At 41.1% G+C, this 19,967-nt stretch overlaps 2 protein-coding genes across 6 annotated transcripts; one reads left to right on the forward strand and one right to left on the reverse strand.

Annotated features, from left to right (window-relative positions):
* Positions 1–592: 592 nt before the first annotated feature.
* Positions 593–9,331, reverse strand: polr3h (polymerase (RNA) III (DNA directed) polypeptide H). 4 transcript variants are annotated; one of them, XM_018738530.2, is made up of 10 exons: positions 9,279–9,331; positions 7,257–7,402; positions 6,335–6,446; positions 5,391–5,588; positions 3,350–3,471; positions 2,910–3,006; positions 2,189–2,275; positions 1,681–1,744; positions 1,280–1,496; positions 593–960 (listed from the first exon to the last, which is right to left on the reverse strand). In XM_018738530.2, exons 5-10 carry the CDS (start codon positions 3,458–3,460, stop codon positions 910–912), a joined length of 627 nt encoding a protein of 208 aa, XP_018594046.1. In that variant the 5' UTR covers positions 3,461–3,471; positions 5,391–5,588; positions 6,335–6,446; positions 7,257–7,402; positions 9,279–9,331; the 3' UTR covers positions 593–909. The 4 variants fall into 4 exon arrangements, with proteins under 4 accessions (XP_018594046.1, XP_018594047.1, XP_018594045.1 ...); XM_018738531.2 differs by lacking the exon at positions 7,257–7,402 and having other exon boundaries at positions 9,279–9,330; XM_018738529.2 differs by lacking the exon at positions 9,279–9,331 and having other exon boundaries at positions 7,257–7,743.
* A 609-nt stretch (positions 9,332–9,940) lies between these two features.
* On the forward strand, positions 9,941–16,537 carry tob2 (transducer of ERBB2, 2). Of its 2 annotated transcripts, none has more exons than XM_018738519.2 (3): positions 9,941–10,156; positions 13,099–13,176; positions 13,484–16,537. In XM_018738519.2, exon 3 carries the CDS (start codon positions 13,519–13,521, stop codon positions 14,737–14,739), a length of 1,221 nt encoding a protein of 406 aa, XP_018594035.1. In that variant the 5' UTR covers positions 9,941–10,156; positions 13,099–13,176; positions 13,484–13,518; the 3' UTR covers positions 14,740–16,537. The 2 variants fall into 2 exon arrangements, with proteins under 2 accessions (XP_018594035.1, XP_018594036.1); XM_018738520.2 differs by having other exon boundaries at positions 9,941–10,152.
* Positions 16,538–19,967: the final 3,430 nt, after the last annotated feature.

Consider the following 19,967-nt stretch of genomic DNA (forward strand, 5'->3'; position numbering starts at 1 on the left):
GCGGAAAACCCTCATATTGGGCTCTTTGTGAGCGTGCGCGTCCCCGGGACTCCGTCGCGCCTCCAGTCGGACTGTGTGTGTGCGAGTGCGAGTGTGTGTGTGTGTGGTGGGGGTGTGGGCGTGGAGCACAGACCCCTAGCGCGTGATAGCAGACAAAAACAGGCAACATACAAAGACGAGCGGTTTTTTTTTTTTTTTTACCTCCTTCATTTCGCTCAATTCACTCACACAGCCCATTCAATTGCAGTTATTCTGGAGTGGGGACACAAACTACAAATTGGAGAACGAAAAGGGGAAGAACTTTTTCAGGAGACAGAGAAAAGAAGAGACTTTTGTTTAGGCGGCATAGTCATGGTTCCCAGCTTCAGAAAATTGAGACAATGAATGACAGAAGAACTCGCTTCACCTTTTAAACTGTCCCTGTGAAACAGGAGGCTGCGCTTGGACCAGTGCAGGAGATGGGATGGTATGCACTGCATTCGCAGGAGACACCTGCTCTCCTCCCTCTTAATTTGAACATCCCTTCCCAATATAAGTTATTAAAAGTGTACGAATGAAAATGTCGTTTACCAACTCAAAAAATGCATCCCCATTTTCATTCCTCTTATACATACATCTGCTTTAAAGCCAGACTGATGTCAGCAATCACTGAAGTTTTTAGATGCATTTCTGCAGCATCCAGTCTGATGATCTTGGCAGTTTTAATCTTACTCATATTCCTTGTGTTGAGCAGCTGGGTCAACAGCAATTCGACCACTGCTGCATGTGGTCTCCGTGTTCCACGCTGTGCCACGCAACCAACAGCTGCTCATTTGAGTCTGCGACAGACAAGGTAGGGCTGCACAGGTAGTGAGCAAATTTACTACAGAAAGTCCATGCCCATTCTTCTACGTCCTGCTGGTGTCCTTGCTAGCTGTTCCACCATGACAGAAGGCCCAGTCCGGGCTCACTGATGGACCCCTGGAACATAAAAGAACGGGCTGATGAGGGGCAGTACTGCAAACATAAAAACTATGAGGAGGTAGCAACTGAACATACCTACAGTAAGTGTGTGGAGGTTCGTAGGTTTGACAAAAAAGAAAGAGGAAATGTTAATCCTGTACTTAACATATCTAGTTAATAAATTCATACAACCACTTAATATGAATACATTGGGTCTTATTTCTCACAGAAATCTTAGACTCAATGTATTGAGTAATGTATTAAGCCAAATGCATAGTACATTACCTTGTCTACTCAATGCACAGAGAAGAGTGTACTGTTTTTGTCTTTCCCTTACAATGATAGTGTACGGGGCCTCCTTTTTGTGGCTACTGTCCTCGGCACCAGATGTGGCAGCAGAATCGGTGACAGCAGCAGCAGGCCCAGTGGGGGATGTGTCCAAGAAGAGCTCGTCCAACACCCGGAAGCGGATCTCCTCACCCTGGTCCATGTAAAGGTCATGCGCACCTTCATCCGTCTCGTACTCCCAGACCCACACCTGCTCAGCTTCATCACTGGAATGCAGTGAAGGAGGATGCACTGGTCCGAGGGTGGACATTTTATATACCGCATTCAAGCGATGTACTGAATGCATTCTGTGTGGATGTTCCACAAACCAGTACAAACGCAGTCATGTGCACCACATCATGCACATTTTAAGTGAAACTTTAGACACAATAACTTCACTGTGCAGGATACAATTTGGCTGGCTGCTGCAGGGACTCTGGTGGAATGATGATGTCATCAAAGAATCCAAGACTAACTGTAAGGAACAAAAATGTAGTGATCAGATCAAGGCGAACAAACATTGACCTCAACTCTAAAGACCTCCATACTAAGAGATTAGCAAACAGATCAACCTTACATGCTTTTCGAACTCTGTTTAAGGCACAACAAGACACACACGGGTAGTCTGACAACAACCAAGTCTTTGCCCTGCCACATGAACTGGGTTACTGACAGACTAATACAGATTATACTGTAATAAAACAAAATATTAGGAAAGACAGTGAAAGAAAAAAAAAAATACTACAAAAAAATGGGTCATTCAAACAAAGGTATTATTTAGAAGTGAAAACAGCTGCCCAAGATGAGGAAACAAATAGCAAGTCATGCAGAAATTCAGCATCAGCTATATGTCAAATAGATGCAAATACACCAAAAGACAATCCGGAGCAAAATGCTCACGCATTGTCACATGTCTCACCGTGCACCCCTTCCTGGCTGCAGTACTTTATCTTCCCCACCAAGATTTCATCCAGGAATGGGTGGAAAACGACGTACCTGAAGTGAACTAAAGAAAGAGAAGTGTCAGAAGCATAAAGAAAAAAGTATATTGTTGACACTGATTTGCAGACACAGTGGGAGTATAGGTGTGTATTTCATTCTCCCCCAACAACATATACCAACAGGCATAGGAAGTACACAGTGCAAGAGTTGGGGAGAAAAAAAAAAAAAAAACTACTACTGACTTATTTTACATTTATTTATTTAGCAGATGCTTTTCTGCAAAGCGACTTCTGATGGACTCTTATGTACTGTTACCAGCCCACACACCTTATTCACCAAGGTGACTTACACTGCTAGATACACTGCTTACACTGGGTCACTCATCCATACATCAGTGGAACACACTCTCTCTGTCACTCACACACTATGGGTGAACCTGAACAGCATGCCTTTGGACTGTGAGAGGAAACCAGAGCACCCAGAGGAAACCCACACAGACACGGGAAGAATATGCAGGCTCCACACATAGCCCGAGCAGGGATCGAACCCACGTTCTCACACACTCGCTGCGCCACCTTGCCGCTCTTTACAAATCATTTACAGAGCAACTCCATGTGTAACGTACATTGCTGAATAAGATGTACATCTGTTAAAAGGACACAAAGTGATGTCCCACATTATCATTTATGCTTGCCTACCTTTAGTGTGTGACGCCCCATCCCCCGGAAATATATATGAGTCTTCAAGCTTTGTAATGTCATAAAGACAAATACAGAGGCCCACATTGTACACCACCTGCAGCAGGAGATGTGGGTGGAGAGTCACCACAGAACTCAATGCATTACAAAAACACTTTACTGCCACATTCCATGCAATATGTTTGTTAAGGTTCAGCCACAAAATAGAGGTCTGACTAATAAGTAGAGAACTTTACTGTATTACATGGTAATATGGCCCCATCTAGCCTGCTGTGACAAATACATACACAATGAATGAATCTTCAGAGTATCCAAGTCTAATAAAAATATTTTACTCTACAGATCTTTTCTTAAATTTCAGCACTCTTCTGATTCTGAATGCTGCCTCGGTGCACATTATTATTATGCCAAATTTCTTTCTGTGTCCACCACCATCCCACCTTGTTGGCGAGCTTCTTGTTGAGCTCCTCTGCGATGGCTTCGTTCAACTGCCGCTGAAACTGCCAGGGAGGAATCCTGACCGTGTCGACCATCTCCACCACCACAAACATAGCGGCACAAACTCCAGGAACAACAGGAAAAAGGCATCACATGAACAATTCACTATATATATAACTCATTTGTGGGGAGGACCAGGGGGGAAACGGAGCATGATCACGCTTGCCTGACTTGGAGAAAATTAACTTCTGAGACTTCCGTGTCTCAAAACAACACATGGCATGCAACAGCGTTAAATGCACCGTTTGCCTACCTTATTCCTCCACTCAATCTGAACTGAATCTGAATCTGAACTGAATTCACTCAACTGAATCCTAAAGCCGACTGTAAAATGACCAAATTGCTCTTCTCCCGAAACGCGTGGTTCTGTCTATTTACTCCATGACGCGGTGTTGCACGACATGTCGTAAACCATTACAATCCACCGTGTTGTCTTTACGACACAATATCGATTTACGTTAACTTTGAACTGAAGTGGTTTTAATGTCTTCGAGGAAGGACATTTACGCTCCTTGGTGCTTGATTTCTGTTTAATTACAGGGTATACCAAGCAATGGCAAACGAAAGCTACTGGAGCATTCGACTCCATCAAGGTTTCCTTTTTTCATTCCGTTCTACCCACGAATCACGGCGGAGTAGCGAGATGCTCGCTCACTCACTGCTTAGAATTTAGAAAACACAGGATCACTTTAAGTGGTAGAAGTTGTAAACGTGTTAATTTATATTTAAATTAAATATACTAAAAACTTTAAAAGTGATTTTTTGTCAAATCATCTACGTGCTGAGATTACTACTCCCTCACTAGAAATTTATTAACAATATTGTGTGTAAAAAATATATGTGAAGAAACGTGCAAAGACACAAAGATTAGAAGATAACCTTTCAGAGTTTGGAAACACAGATTGAGGGGAGGGAAATTAATACACTTTTATTAAGTACAAAATGCTGTAGACTTCAAAATACATCATCATGTTAGTGACCCTCAGTCTGTCATGAAATGTTCATTCCATACTGGTCTGGATTTGACTGACTATGATTTGGCTCTTTACTGGGGCCCTGTCACATGACTGAGGTATCACCAGTGAATACTGCAAATGAAGATCAAACAGCAGACACCAATGAGGGTAGATAGGAGTAGACCTGAAAGTCTGGGGGAAAATACAGAAATCATACTGTGTGCAACAAAATGTCCTGAGTTTAAGCCAAAATCATAAAAGTAAAACTTGAGTCTCCCAAAACTGGTCCACAACACTGATTCCTTCTTGCTTTGCCAAGGAAAACACTAATGATACATAATAATCACAATATGAGCGTAAGAAGCAGAATACCAACACAATTCTGGTTTTGGCAGACCCCGTACAATGATGGAATGCCCAGACAATGGTGGCCAGCAGTCCTATATAGGGTTCTAATAAAGGCAAAACAAGCACGCCAAAGGACATAGGAAGAAGGTTTCAGGTGTCACCCTTGCCTTGTCTGGGGGAAGTCCTTGAGACTCCTAATACACATTTTATTATGACGGTAGATTTCATCATAGTCTTCAAGATAAAAGGTAAAAAACAGTCTTAAAGAAACAGAGTCACCAAAACCCACAGAACCATAGCTGACCCCTTGCACCACTAGTTACTGTTGATATGGGCAAAGCTGAGAATGACAGCTCTGCCTCACAGCTGCGTGCGCTCTAGGGCAGCATGCTTTGTGCTGGAGCCCTCCTGACAGGTCTCATCTCCCACCACCACCCACTGGATGTCCTTTTTCAAAAAAAAGAGGTGAGGTCAAATCGAGAAAATGTTTTCCCTCATTTCTATATCCTAAGATACATCGTGATAAAGATAACATGGAAATTATTTTCCAAAAATTATATTCTCCAGAGGATAAGAAGAAAATGTCTAGATTTTTGTCAGAAACTTAACTAAATCAATAAGTCATCATCATCATTGCCACATCCTCACCTACCTACATGTCTACCCATAGTCTGCTCACCTTGTAGTGTTGCGCTACATCAGGGACACCACCATACTCTCCAGTCAGGTGGCTACAGATCTTGTTGATAGCATCGTTCTCAATATTGACTGTGCCAATGAAGACATTGTTGGAGAAGTTGTCTAGGTAGCTACAGAACTTTAACCAGGGGGCTGCAGCACTGATGTGGTCTGTGGTGAACTTGCCTTTCACCTGTGACTGATAAAAGTGTTGAAGACAATATTCAAACAATAGAAAATATTAGCTTACTGAAACAGATTCATTTCAAACAGCTGTATAAAATGAAGGATGATCTACATTTCCTTGGGTACACTAAACTACTCCTGTCTTTTTACATGCTTCTAGATACCAAAACTGAAGTTCTCAGAAGGATCCCTATTATTTTACATTGCAGCAAGGGACATAAATATCTTAAGTAATTATGTCCACATACTAAAATATGTACTTTTGTCAATTATTATAAGGTATCTTGATAACTCATACCAAAGGCTGCCTGATAAGGGACACTCCTGACTTGGATCTCCTCTCCAAGCTTGATAATCACACAAAAGTCTGACAGTTTATGACCATCACACTTTTCAAAGGCCTTCAACAGTTGCAGTAAATCACTCTGACTTGATGTCCATGCAAAGCAAGCTGGCATCTGGTGATGGGTGCTGGTAGGTTGCCTTAATCTAGATCAAAGACTTGGAAGCTGTTGGAGGCCCTATTTGTTAGGTCTGTTATTTGTCATATTTTTTGCTTGACTTCAATACTGAACTGGGAAAACTGTATGATGAGGTTTACAATCAAAAGTGTGTTGTTTTTCACACCTTAAAAGTACCCCCCAAACCCCCATATACCAATCCTCAAAAGTAATAATTAAACAGCACTAGTACGTACTGATTCTTAATGTGTATCACTGTGTGTAATCATAAAACAACAACATTCATCATAACTGGTACCTCAGGGGAGGTGACAAAGGTGTAGGTAGCATGCTTGGAATCCTTCCTGGCAGTGAAGTTCCTGCTGAAGGATGTCATTACGGTGTTCTTCTCTCCCTTCTTCACATCACATCTAAAGCAGAAGAGGGAAAATGAGTCAAAGATATTTACATTTCCTCTGTGGGAGGGTAAGTGGATTATGATTATTTATATCACAAAGCCAGAGTACATAGTCCATTGCATTTCTGCATTATTACTATTGTCACCTCATATTTTTGTAAAAAGGTTTTTCACACCAATCTTGTTTTAAGAATGTTTACCCATTACAGCATGGTTACACATTTAAACATTCAGTCTTCGGCATGTGCCAGCTTTTCTCTGGCCAGAATGTATATGGGTAGCATGGTGGCACAGCAAATAGCACTGTTGTCTCACAGCACCTGGGCAGTGCGAGGGGATGTGGCTTTGATGCCTACTCGGCCTCTGTGGAGTTTGCGTGTTCTCCCTGTGTTTCCTCCCACCATCCAAAGACATACGTTTCAGATAAAATGGTCACTCTGAATTGCTCTTAGTGTGCGGGAGAGTGTGTTACATTGCTCTGGTGAATAGATAAGTGACTGACTGTAGGTAGTGTTCTAGCACTGCAAGTCACCTCGGACGAAGGGGTGTCAGTGAAATACTACTTAGTATTTGTTGTATGTCACTAAGAAGAAAGGCATCTACTAATGTATTTTAGTGGGCACAGACCTGAAATGAAAGGTTCAGAAAAACACGATACAATCAAGGGAGGTAGTAGGCATACAGACATTTAAATGGAAAGACAAAAAAGGAAACAGGATATGTTGGCAACATCAAAAGAACTATGGGTTAATAATTCATTGGCACAATTGTGCAAAAATCAACAAAAGTGTAAACTAGTGGTAAAATGGAACAAAAGGCAAACCTGTTGCAAACAATGCCGATATTGTAATGTAGTTTTGTTGTATACTATTGGCATTCACTTATGGTGGAGTCATTGCCACCTTAGCCTTGGCAGTAAAGGCACGGGACACATGGAGTCGCCTCATACCCTGTGCAAGGGCAAGCAAGCTGGAAGGAAACGGGGAAAAAAAGTTTCAATTCCGTTCAACTGCGCACTCATTTTCACGCTGCATGTCACACTTTTGCTGTCAGTGGTGTACCAAAAATGTTTAAAGTTAGGTGTGAGTACTGAATAAATGCCAGTGTTGTGTAATCATGTTATAAGTGTTTCAGCTCTTTTTACACCGTTATCAATGTGTTTCTCAGTCCTGATCACGCCCCGAGTTCCACAGACCTCAATGAATGAGAGTAAGGAAACCAGGCCAGGTCAAGAAAAACATTTCATTAAAAAAAACTATTAGAATTATAGCGTTCCGTCTAATCATAAGCGTGAACGACGAAATTAGTATTCTGAAAAGAAAATTGCTTAAATCAGTTTTATAAAGACACTCATATTCATAATTCTTAGTTTTCATGGCAGGCGAATAAACAAACACATCACCATACTTTCAAACGTTACTTTGCAACTGTGTGTAACGTCATTTCCGGTTCCGTCGCACTGCTGACATCACACCGACACAATTAAGTGTGACAGAACCCAGGACCGCAGATAATAAGCACGAGTCGTTGGTACAAGAACTAGAGAAGGGATTAGCAGTAGCATCAAGAATAATATTGTCGTTATCGTCAGGGCTCCAGCAGCATTGCTGTATAGCTCTTTAATTATACGCACAAAAACAAGAAATATTTGAACCCCCGTTTTCAATAGACTGTAGTGAAGACATCCCTTGGTTGTTTGTTTTCCCATCTCATTATTTACTACTGCCAGGAAATTCGCATGCATGAAAGCTAACGCTAAGCCTAAGGGTGTTTAAGTCATCATGTGACATAATGTTGCGACTTGGGACGCCTGAAAATGTAGCACAAATTTCAGTCTTTTTCAGAATAAGAACCTTCAAAGGAAAACGCCTTGACCACGGCACTGAAAATGTAAAATTGTGTAGCGGTTACCACTCCAGATTTAGAAGAAACGGATGGCGTATTACTATGCAGCGTTTTTGGGATAGGATTGTTAAAAAAAAAAAATATATATATACAATAATAATGAGAACAATATATTAACAATAAAGAAATAAACGTTCCCGCCTCGAAAACCGGGCATGGTTTCTGTCAGTGGATGCCAGCGACGTCGAATTAAATAAATTCTTGAAATAATGACAAAACAACTTGCAGTCGTTTGACACTCAATCCGACGCCATTTTGATAACTATCTGTTGCGTTGCGGTGACGTCAGAAACATTTACTCTTTTATTGTAATAGCGCGTGTATATAAAAAAAATTTGATACCTCCGAATGAGTGGGTTTTACTGTTTACAGACTAGTTTATGTGACTGACTTATAAAGGGAATTGGAGACATTTAGGTCTGTTTAAGAAAATAGGACAAGGTGAAGGTTACTAAATTAACTATGAAACGAAATACTTATTTTTTTCTCCTCTTTAGTTTACTAAACTTCGCTAAGTATTAAAAACCATCGAACATATTTCGGCAAATCAAACAACATTTAACAGCAATTAGAAAGACAAATGTACTTATACCTTATGCAAAAAAACAACCCCAAAATCCCATCATTATACCAAAGCTCCAAAAATAACAAAAAACGAAATACATTTACTCACTGACCCTATACGAACATAAGAGAAACTTCAGTATAATTGAAAATACAAAATTGCTTATTTATTGTGTCTGTCGACTAAAATACTTTCACTGTATTAGGTTCATGGCAACAAAATACAAAATTACAATATATGAGTTATGTTTTATTAATATATATAATTTAGATCAGATTTTCATAGAACAGGTTATGTTCAGGGCAGCTGCCTGCAGCTCTGACAGACAACACAGCAATGGCGGTATAAACAACATTTCCCATAGTCCTTCCTTACCGATGTCCAGTGTTCCTGTTCTCGGACTTGCTTGCCGAATGGCCAAAATTGCTGCCCGGTTGATTGGGGGTTGTTCCACTAATCAACCAATAAGATCTCTGTTGCTATCACCGCTTATATTTTTAGCAAAAGACATAGAACTGCCATTGTAACGTAAATGTTCCTTCGCTAGAGAAATTAGACACTGTTTTCTCCATCTCTATAAATGCAATTATACATGCTTCTCACAAATGAATAAATTTGAAGTCAGAAAAGGACTTCCTTGCCCTCAATTTATAGCACAATAAATAGTAAGCCTTGACCATGTATGAAGGTTCGTGTAATAATTAAATACAATATCAAACTCATCTATGAACCCGGCCGTAAATCTCCGCAAGAAAGCCCTGTGAAGTATTTCACAGATTGATTCTGTAAATTGTTAAATGAAGAAATTATCTTTTTCATCTCGATGGGGAGTCTGTGGATCATTAGCAAGAGTCTAAGTCGTTTCAATTATCCGGCATTCCTAGGTATGTAATCCTCACTGGTAACGTCACCAAAGGGTTAACGGAGAACTCATTAAGAAAGTAGTCCCGGTTGAAAGAACGTCACAGAGCAGGGGTGCGGGCTAGAAACACTGGTATAATTGCGCAAAGGTTGTCAAACACCAAAGTTTTCACTGGTTCTTTCATTTACGGTTGGCCGGTTGTGGACGCGGAGGTATACGTCTGCCATGAACATATACAAAATAAAATAGGATAAAATTTAAAAAAATAAAATAAATAAATATGTAAGCACTCTCTTTAAACAATTGTTTTCGCAACCTTTCAAAGTACCACTCAATTTATACTCATGGGAGTTTAATTCGAAGAAACCAAATACAAGCCTGGCACCAGTGAGTAAGTATATAGTAGTATGATCCGTACTCTATAACATTCGAATATATTACAAGTTTGCTATATATAGCAGTGGTGAAATTATTTAATTTCCCTTGCCTTGTTTCGATTTACTATTACTACGAGTGACTAATTAAGATTGATGATGTCGAAGAAATGAATGTGTATGGTGTTGTCATCCATTTTAGAATGTGTTTTGAAAATAACAGTTAAAATGGATGTTTCCTAATGACATCGGAATACAGTAAGTTCTCCAAAGCTATTAGCTAAACGTGTTGTGTGTTATTTGTGCCGTATGTAAATGTTATGGCTTGTGTTTCTCTTACGGATACAGCTGTTCTCCTGTGATTATTTCATCATGACCCCTTTCCTTCATTCTAGACGCTCGCCTGAAATTCTTCCCTAAAGCTCCGCTACTTTTAAATAGTTAAGAAGATTTGTTTCGTAAACAACGCGTGTTGAATTTGCCCTAAAATTGAGCGGATGACTTCAGCACTGGGGGGCAATGGAGCCTATAATTAAACTCGGCGCCCCCAAAGAATTGCCCTTTTGCTTTCTGCGCTCGCGTTTTAAGGGAAACGCAGATATAGGATTAAATATAATTATTGGGCTGCAGGTTTTATTTATTGCTTCTCAAACCCGTATATTCTGCAGCTCCTCTCCAGCACTGGAGAAACGAACCCTCGTAAATCACTTCTCCCTTCCACACCTGCTGGTCTTAAATCGTCTGCACATTTGCACAGACTCGTACCCATCGCTAAACTGCGTGTTGCGCTCTGCATGATATTGTAGGCAAGTGTCCGCGAAACACGGTTATTATTGCCTGTCCGTGAACTTATTTACAGCCGAATGGAAGAGGCCCGTCCACTAACTGTTGGGCTTCCCCTCGTTTCCACCTCCAGTACGGCTCGTTATCGCGTAAAGCTGCTGGTAGCTGCTCTGCTTTCAACATGATACTCACTCCTCATTATAGCTGTTCACACAAAACCCAGTCAGGCGAGGAATGCTGCAAATATTTAATAAACGCAGTGGCCGTAACGCACACAATTGTTCGATTTCAAGGCAGCTCCGCTTCTGCAGATCGCCACTAAAGTTTCGGATGGAAGGGACGGCAAATGTGGTATTAATGCCCCCACATTTCACCTGGAATCCACGCTAAACCTGTACCTGTGGGTTACAACAAATGTATTCTGTGTGGTGTCAGGGTTGACATTGAATGACATTGAAGATCGCGAAAACGGTAAAACTGGACACGATGTTTCCGTGTTTTTTTTTGGCGTGTACTTGAGCATTTGCGAAGCACAACAATTGAGACGTCACACTAACCAATAATGGGTAAAAGTGTAATTGCAACACCTGCCATATCTTCTTCGCTAAATTGCCCAAACAGTCTTGTTCGTGTGTGTGTGTGTGTGTGTGTGTGTGTGTGTGTGTGTGCGCGCGCACCCAGTTGTTTGTTTACAATACGCCTTCCCGGCTGTATTTATAAACGAAACGCAAAGTAAATCCAGCTATGCTGCCTGCGGCACACATGTCCCGTAAATAAACATTGAAGGTTATGAGGGCATATGATCGCGCAGCTGATCGATTGGCTGCTCGCTGAAAGCTACGTGTATCACAAGTTATGATTTAAACTGGAACTATATTAAAGTTTGTACTGAACTATAATCTTACATACGACGCAGCGTTGATTTACAATGAATCCCCTTCCCGTCGTGTCGGCTAAGATGTATTATTAGTCTGTAAAATATAGTTATATAGCTGGGACAACAATGTCACCTTAACATACATCGACGGAGAATTCTATTATTTATTACGATTTGTTGCATTTTCGACCAAGAGTAATAACTACATATACTGTTTCATTCGCCGTACACAAGTCGGCTTAGATGTCAATGTGGCAGACAAACAACTTCGTTATTACAGGCGATATCTTGTTTTGATGATGCGTTATTGCGCGTTGACGAAACGCTGCACTGTTTACGCCAGTGGTCACGTGAGAGGCCGCTCTCCCGCATTGCACTTCGGGAAGGGTAGTCCCTCCGAGTTGTTCCCCGGCTTGTAGCGACGTTGTAGTAATTCGACGGGCGCTTTTAACTGTCGCCTGTATATACAGAAATTTGAGTCTAAATGGAGGGATTACAATGAATTGGAAATTTTCGCAACGCTTAATGTTTATTGGTATCCAAATTCCACCTGTTTATCATTTATGCCAGTTCGACACGGCCATCTTGAGCGCTGCAAACTCAAAGTTGCTTTTTGCTTACGCTGAGGTGGAGCAACCTTAGTATATTGAGGCAATAACATGCGCTGCTAAATATCGTTGAACTTTGTTCTCTACCGACTCTGTCACTTTGTTTCATTTCGCCATGATAATGCTAATTTGGTACAGTGTTAAATTGTATAGAATGTGGACTCCTTTAACAGGGAGGAGATTTTTCAGTTCAGGGGGCTGAGAGAAGTGGAGGTTGAACAAGGTGGGCTAAGGACAGATTGGAATGGCTCATTGTTCTGGAACATTCTTTAGAGATTAAAGCATTACTGGAGTTTGGAACTGGCCTTTCTTTATTCTTCGCCAGGGACGTGCCTCTATTTTACCCACGGCCTCAACGTCACTTTTTATTTGTAAGGAAGAAAAATAAAAGGCAAAACTAATGTTCTAACACACTCCCCCACACTTTATTTTCACCCGCCCCTACTCCATCTGTGTAATCCTCAATAGCCAAGGCCTAGACAGAAAGGAAAGCCTTCAGGGATTTAGATTAAGGATTTTTCTCTTGTATTGCAGCATCTGTGACAATTTCAATTTATTTCATCCATTCTGTTCCGATCTGCTTTGAATTCAGTTGTTTTTTTTTTTTTTTTTTTAAAAATAAATCCATTCTTCCATGTGCAAAAACAGACTTAAGACTCCATGATTTTTTTTTTTTCTCCCTTATTCTTAGGTCTTTGAGAGGAGTGATGGACATTTGACTACCCTGGCAAGTGTGGGTGAGCGGAAAGCCACATAAGACAGTTAACAGGTTGGGAGAAATATTTACACACAAAATGACTAATGAAACAGTTGAAAATGTCAGTAGCTGCAAGACCAGGGATGATAGAAATTAAAACTTGCTGCCTTTTCCATGTTACAGTTTGTAGAAACTGGCTTTTGCTTAACAGGACTTGGTTGTAAAGGAGGTGGCCAGTCAATAACCTTTAGGTTTATTAATCTTAGGGCATCACTGTAGTCTTCTCAAGGAAATGTGTTCAACAAATAAATGTACAATTGCATAGTAAAGGATGAAAAGAGGTTAACTTCATACTGTAATCCCTTTCTATCTTGCTTAGAACCTTGGAGTCATTTGGTCATCTTTGTAAAAGCCATGCACCTGGAGGTAAAGGTAGCCCTGAACTTTATTGTATCTTACTTGTACAACAAACTGCCCCGTCGCCGTGCTGATCTTTTTGGGGAGGAGCTGGAGCGTCTTCTGGTGTCGCGTTTTGAAGGCCATTGGTACCCTGAGGCGCCCCTGCGGGGCTCTGCCTTCCGCTGCTTACATCTGGGGGCCCCCCGGGATCCTGTTGTTGAACTTGCAGCCAAGAGGAGTGGTCTGGATACAGAGGAGGTGCGAGCCAACGTTCCTCCTGAGTTGAGTGTTTGGATTGACCCCTATGAGGTCTCCTACCAGATTGGCGAGAAGGGAGCTGTGAAGGTACTGTATCTGGAGGATCCACCTGGCCTGGGAGGAGAAAGAGAAAGGGCAGACAACAGTCATGGTGGAACTAAAGGAGAGCTGGAAGCAGATGAGGGAAAGAGCTTGGGGTTTAACCCAGAGGCACAGGTTTTTGTGCCAGTTGGGGGTCAGGTATCTCCAGTGCTGCTCCCATCCCTCTCCAGTTCCCCCACGCCCCTCTCTGCGGCATCCTGCCCTGGTCTGTTTGGGTATGCAACCCCAAGCACCACCAGCAACCCAGTAGCTAATTCATCCAATACCTCAACACCTTCACCCCAAAGCTCTGGCCTCACCTTTCTGCCCTCTCAGCAGCAAGCCGTTGCTCCTCCAAACCCCCGGCCACCGCCGCAGCCTATTACCTTCACAACTGCTAGCTTTGCAGCCACCAAATTTGGCTCCACCAAGATGAAGAAGTGTGGTGGCTCAGGGCCAGCAGGGGCATCGGGAGTCGTTCCTCCGCAACAGAGGATGCTCTCTCGCTCCCCCACTGCCCTCTCTCCCCCAGGCCTGCTCAAGCACAAGCCCCTCTCTCTCTCTCTGCACTCCTTAGGTGGCACCATTTCCAGCCAGCTCTCTCCCAATGCCAAAGAGTTTGTCTACCCAGGCTCCCCAGGTGCCCTATACTTTGATACTGAGGTACCACCCCTGCCACCTCACCCTGGGCCCTTCCAACCCCCACACTCTCACCCTGCTCAGCCCCACCCCTCCTTTGAACCCTTCTCCAGCCCCCCACCAGGCCCCACTGTTGGAATAATGGGTGGCAGCGGTGGGATTTCCTACATGGAGAAGCCCTCGTTTGTGGAAGGTCTTGGGGGGTACAACCTGCAGTACTCCAGCCAGGCATTCCAGCCGGTGGTCTTGGCTAATTAACATCCCTTTCTTTATCTGAATACCACAATATTTCAGTGATGGACAAATACTGAAACATCCATATATAGACATTTTTGAATCATCCTTCTAATTATTACATCTTAGAAATAATACCACTGTCATATGTTGCAATTATTGCCATCTCAAGTTTTTATACAGTTTATTTTCTTTAGCATGAGGAGTAATCAGCCTCCTGTTGCACAGGATTTTTGCATTGAATGTTAAACAGTAAAATGTTAAACTTTGCTAATTCATGGTTTTCTGGTTCAAGACCAGCTAACTAACCTCTGTTAAGGCAGGTCTGAAGGAGCCCATCTTTTGCTGTGCTTTTGATGCTGTGATAAAGACCCGTTGATATGTTGGATTACTGTGAAACATTGATGGACGCGCAACACTGTGCTGCCTATATTTAGGCCTCACTCACCATGAAACGTTAGGTTATGCAGGGGCTGTAATGCACTTCACATCAACCCCCTCCCCCACCTTCACCGGATCCCTCCCCTAGCTGGTGCATTTTGGGACAGAAATTGGGGCCGGTGCCATTACGTATTGTCGGGCATGAAGAAGACCGTTCCTGTGAAAATAAGCCCCTGTGACGGGACGCGCTGCAGCGAGAGCAGCATACTCGATTTCAGAAGTCCACTTGGATATGGTGCAAAGCTAAATAAGTTGTGTAAAAAGATTGGGTGTTGAAAGCAGGAAGGTTTAGAGTGAAGCTGAGCAAGTTCGACGCTGAAGAACTACAAGAGGACTGGCCAGAGCAAGTGTTTTGATTAGAGAAGGTGACTGTATGTCACCGTGTGGATGTATACACACACATGCAGGAGGCAGAGTCCCAGTCAGTAGAGTGTGAAGGTGACAGGACAGCACTAGAGGGAGATTGGATGTAGTTAAGCGTCAAGGATTGTGATAAATGGCTTACGTTTGACTTTGATGGTGAAGGAGAATGCTTACTGTGGAGGAGGAGGAGGAGACGAAAGGCAGATGTACGTTAGGGTAATATCAGAGTGAAGCAAAGTAGTTAAAGGTCCATTGCTGTTTCACGATGACATTTTCACCGTTTTTAATATCTTGTGTACACTTACGACTCAGACATAAATGAGATTAATTCCCCGATGTCTCCTTTCATTGTAACTCTGAATGTTTGTACCCAATTCCTGTTCTGGTCACTTTATAACACCATATCACTCCTGAGGGCCACTGTGCCTCTTGGGGGAGGGGGGCAGACCAAGGTTAGAATGATCTGGGTCCACCCATTAAATTTATACCCTTCCAGCACTTTATTTAAAAGTCAGATGGTCATTACTTATCCTCTCTGTAATGCTGAGCTAAAAGGGGATACTTCCATTCTTATCCCTCGTCACTCCGGCAACGGCCCAGTTTAACTCTGCCTCCACCGAACGGCTGCTGAGATACAACCGATAAGGAGGGAAAGCAGGCGCTTGTCTGAATACAGATGAAGGCGAAGAATGTGGCTGCAAAATCTGAAACTGAGATGCCTATTATGATTGTGTGGGGTGGCTAAATAAGAGGTTAGTCTACAAGCTGAATGTTTTATTTCCTGTGCCAGTAACTGTGTGTGTGTGTGTGTGTGTGTGTATAAGCCAACATGAGGGATCCTAAACTTCTGCTGAAACTGGAATAGCCACAGGACTGTCACATTGTTTTTTTTTTTTCTTTTTTTTTCTTTTTTGAAGGAGATGTAAGGGTTGCAGTTTTCAGATGGGGTGGGGGTATTTTTACATTCATTTGTAATTTATTTACAATTTTTCTATTTTTCCTGTGTGTTTTTCAAAGAATTATCTAGAACATTTGTAAAAGAGACATATATATACACTATAGCTATACAAGTATGTATATATTTATGTTAAGATTTTTTTCATTGTTTAGTTTCTTACGTGCTGAAGTTATTTTTTCAAAAAGTAATTATGGATTATATATGATATATAATATATATGCAAGATGGAACATTAACAGAAGTATTGAATGTGTATTGTACCTTCTACAGAGTTTGTTAAATAAAAGACGGGTAAACGTGAACTGTAAAGTTGCTTTGTTTTGTGGGTTTGAGAAAGGATTTTGGCAATATGCTGTAAGAAGATTTTATGGGAAGGATGGGGGAGGCAAATTTGGAGTTTCAACTTGTCTGTGTGTCCCAGGCTGTTACAGCTATGATAAATTGCCTTTTTTCCCCTCTTGGGGTGTTTTTAGAGCAAAACAAATTGGAACTGCACATCTCAGACTGTCCTTTTCAATTTAGTACTGCTGCAGTGTGACTATTCATCTCCTTTCATACATTCTGCACACATCTTCAGACCCCTCCCTTTTATCAGAGCAGATTACTGTCCCTTTTGTGTGGTTGGTAAGGTGTCGCTCCCTCAGTCCTTATGCTTTTATGTGTAAATCGTTTAATGCATGCAACCCTAAAGAGTGACGTTCCAGTCAAGTCCTTCCGAAAGCTAAAAAGCCCGTAGTCATTCTTCTCATACCATACTGTTCTGGTCACACAGTAGGTGCCCCGTTCAGGTGCAGTGTGTGTGATCTAATACCGTAAATTGCTTCTGTTTTTTTGTGTGTGTGTGTGTGTGTGTGTGTGTGTGTGTGTGTGTGTGTGTGTGTGTGTGTGTCTCTCTCTCAAAAGTTAAGATCTGACATTGACTTCCCCACAAAACCCCTCTACACGTTGTCACATTGCTTGGCCGCTGCAGCACAATCATCAGCGATCTAGCCCAAACATCACAAGTATCATAAAGCAGTTTCTAAAGACTAATATTTTTCCCAGCACTGTATGTATGTTCCAGGGCTTGCTGCTGCACTTTGATCTTTGAATCACTAATCAGGGTCTGATTAATTGGATAAAGACAAAACTATTTAATAGCCTAGACACGCAACACACACGTGGTTGTTGCCTTAGGTGACCCATGTGTATCTTTGCAGTAATTTCAAGTTTCTTAATTGGGGAAAATAGACAGTGGGAAGTTAAATGTAGAGAACTGGCAAAGCTTTAAATGGGCAGGGCACAAATATGTTCTATGTAGAAATTCCCTGATTCAGATAGATTTAAAAGTGAGACCTTGAAGTATAAAAAATGATAAAGGAACCAGATGAATCCATATCCATGTACAATATATAAAAGCCATTTCTCAAAGCTGTTGAAATTGGGACTTTTATACAACGACACTGTCTGACTGAGGGGGAAAAATGTTCATTTTGTGTTTATATTTTTGTGTGTTTTGTTCAGTGAAATATGCTGGGAAACATTTTATATTGAGAATGTTTAACAATTACAAATAAGATGCTGTGTGTTCCTTTTTGTCCGTTTTTATATTTTTCCCTATTTTGTATATGAAAAACACAATGACTAGACAGATCTTTAACAAATAAAATGCAATGACCTGTTTTCTGTGCTGCCTCCAAAGAGACTGTCTATGGCGGTTTCTTGTATTTGATCCTTTTTTAAGTTTCTAATAAAAAGAACTACAAAAGAGCATGAAACAATCCCATGGTTGTACCCTCTTTTTTGCTGTGTTCCCAGTATAAATTTGAGAAATGAAAACTTTTTCAGTGGATGTATAACTAAATGCTGGGTCATATACTACCAAAAAAGTATGAAACATTACAGCCACCTGGACAGCTTCTTTTTCATGCTTGTTTCCGAGAAGCAAATCTTTGATTTGACAGATTCAGATTAGCGCCACCTGCTGTTTGTATTGAAAAATATGGCTTATATTTCCTTCCATGTCTTAAAGGTCCCATCTACCACAGTAACTATATTTCTTTTTTAAACGCCTCCTGGGCTCATGGTGGGATGAGTGAAAAAAGTATATTATGTATGATAAACTATACTATGATATCAATAGAAGTATATCTATCCCCTATTAATTCCTACTTATTGGCTTGCTACATTTACCTTCTCAAACCCAAGAACTGGTGGGTCACAAACATTTTGTAATGGGCCACATCAAACAGCATTTATACACCTGTATCCTGAAATGTTTGATGCTTTAGACATATTCAATGATGATCTATAACTGCCCACCTCAAATACTGTTTTTGTGAGTTGTAAATATCTTAATGCAACCACTTTAAATTCTATTACACTGAAGATCTACATCCCAACCGCAGTTAAACATACATTGCATGCACATACATATATACAGATGCTCTACATTGTAAGGACAGTAATAGGTAAAAAAAAAAAAAAAAGGTCTACAGTGTACCACTAAAGTGGATGGCAAATACAGAAAAGACAATATTTTTAAAAATGATCTGTTTATTGTTAAACGATTTTTATATAAGATTTGGTCCATTGCTCTCATAGTCCAAATTCCAGCCAGGAAGGACAAAGAAAAATGCAGAACAAAAAGTGTTTTCATTCTAATTTCAAATAATGTTCAGGCTTGTTCACGGTCTTAAGTGGTTGGAAATTGTAAAACGTACATTCATAGCATTTATTCTGTGCAGATAAGCCCACAGTTACTCTCACAAAGTAAGAATAAACCATTTACAACAATCCTAAAAGTGGACTTCACGAGTTGTCTTGAAAATGTACGAAGAGGCTCTAGAAGGTTTGAAAACTGGCCTTGTGTACATACGCTCCCTATGCATTGAACAGTCCACATCTCTTACTGTACTGAGCACCGCACGTATCAAATTGGCCAAGGGAGTCAGACCTGGAGGGCTGTTTGTATGCTGGTTTTCACTCAAAACCATTTCCCTGGCTCCATTTTTTCAGACTGGACCATTATCTATATTATTTACATCTATGTATTCCACATCAAACAGTATGTCCTGAATGTCAAGCAACATAACCTTCAGTGTATGGTTTCAAAAGATAAAGTAATAAAACATTAACTTTATGCAGACAATTAAGAGGTCGGGAGGAAAAAAAAACCTGCATAGACCTGGCCCACCAGGAACTGAATTTATATATATTTTTTATATATATATATATGCGAGTGTGATTTGCTCTCATGAACAAAATGTAACAAAGAAATGCAAGTTGTCATCCATTAGCTTTCAGTTGTCATTGCAAGCCCCAGGTTGAGCATCACAAAACAGTCTACATACGGAAGTTAATGTATACATATCAATAGCATGTAAGAACAAAAATAGTAATAATAATCATCATAGTAATAATAAATGGAATAAGACCCCTCAAATAAAGCAAGTCCCCAGTCATTCCAGACGGCAATCGACCTTTCACCTGGGCATTCCCTGCCTACATG

This window comes from Scleropages formosus, chromosome 3 (genome assembly GCF_900964775.1).
Source record: "Scleropages formosus chromosome 3, fSclFor1.1, whole genome shotgun sequence".
NCBI lineage: Eukaryota > Metazoa > Chordata > Actinopteri > Osteoglossiformes > Osteoglossidae > Scleropages > Scleropages formosus.

Coding starts and splice junctions, on each gene's coding strand:
- polr3h (XM_018738530.2), bottom strand. CDS start 3,460: ATGTTTGTGGTGGTGGAGATGGTCGACACGGTCAGGATTCCTCCCTGG. Junction 1,745..2,188: donor CAGCCAGGAAGGGGTGCACG/GTGAGACATGTG, acceptor TGTTCCTTACAG/TTAGTCTTGGATTCTTTGAT. Junction 1,497..1,680: donor CTGCAGCAGCCAGCCAAATT/GTATCCTGCACA, acceptor ACTGCATTCCAG/TGATGAAGCTGAGCAGGTGT.
- tob2 (XM_018738519.2), top strand. CDS start 13,519: ATGCACCTGGAGGTAAAGGTAGCCCTGAACTTTATTGTATCTTACTTG.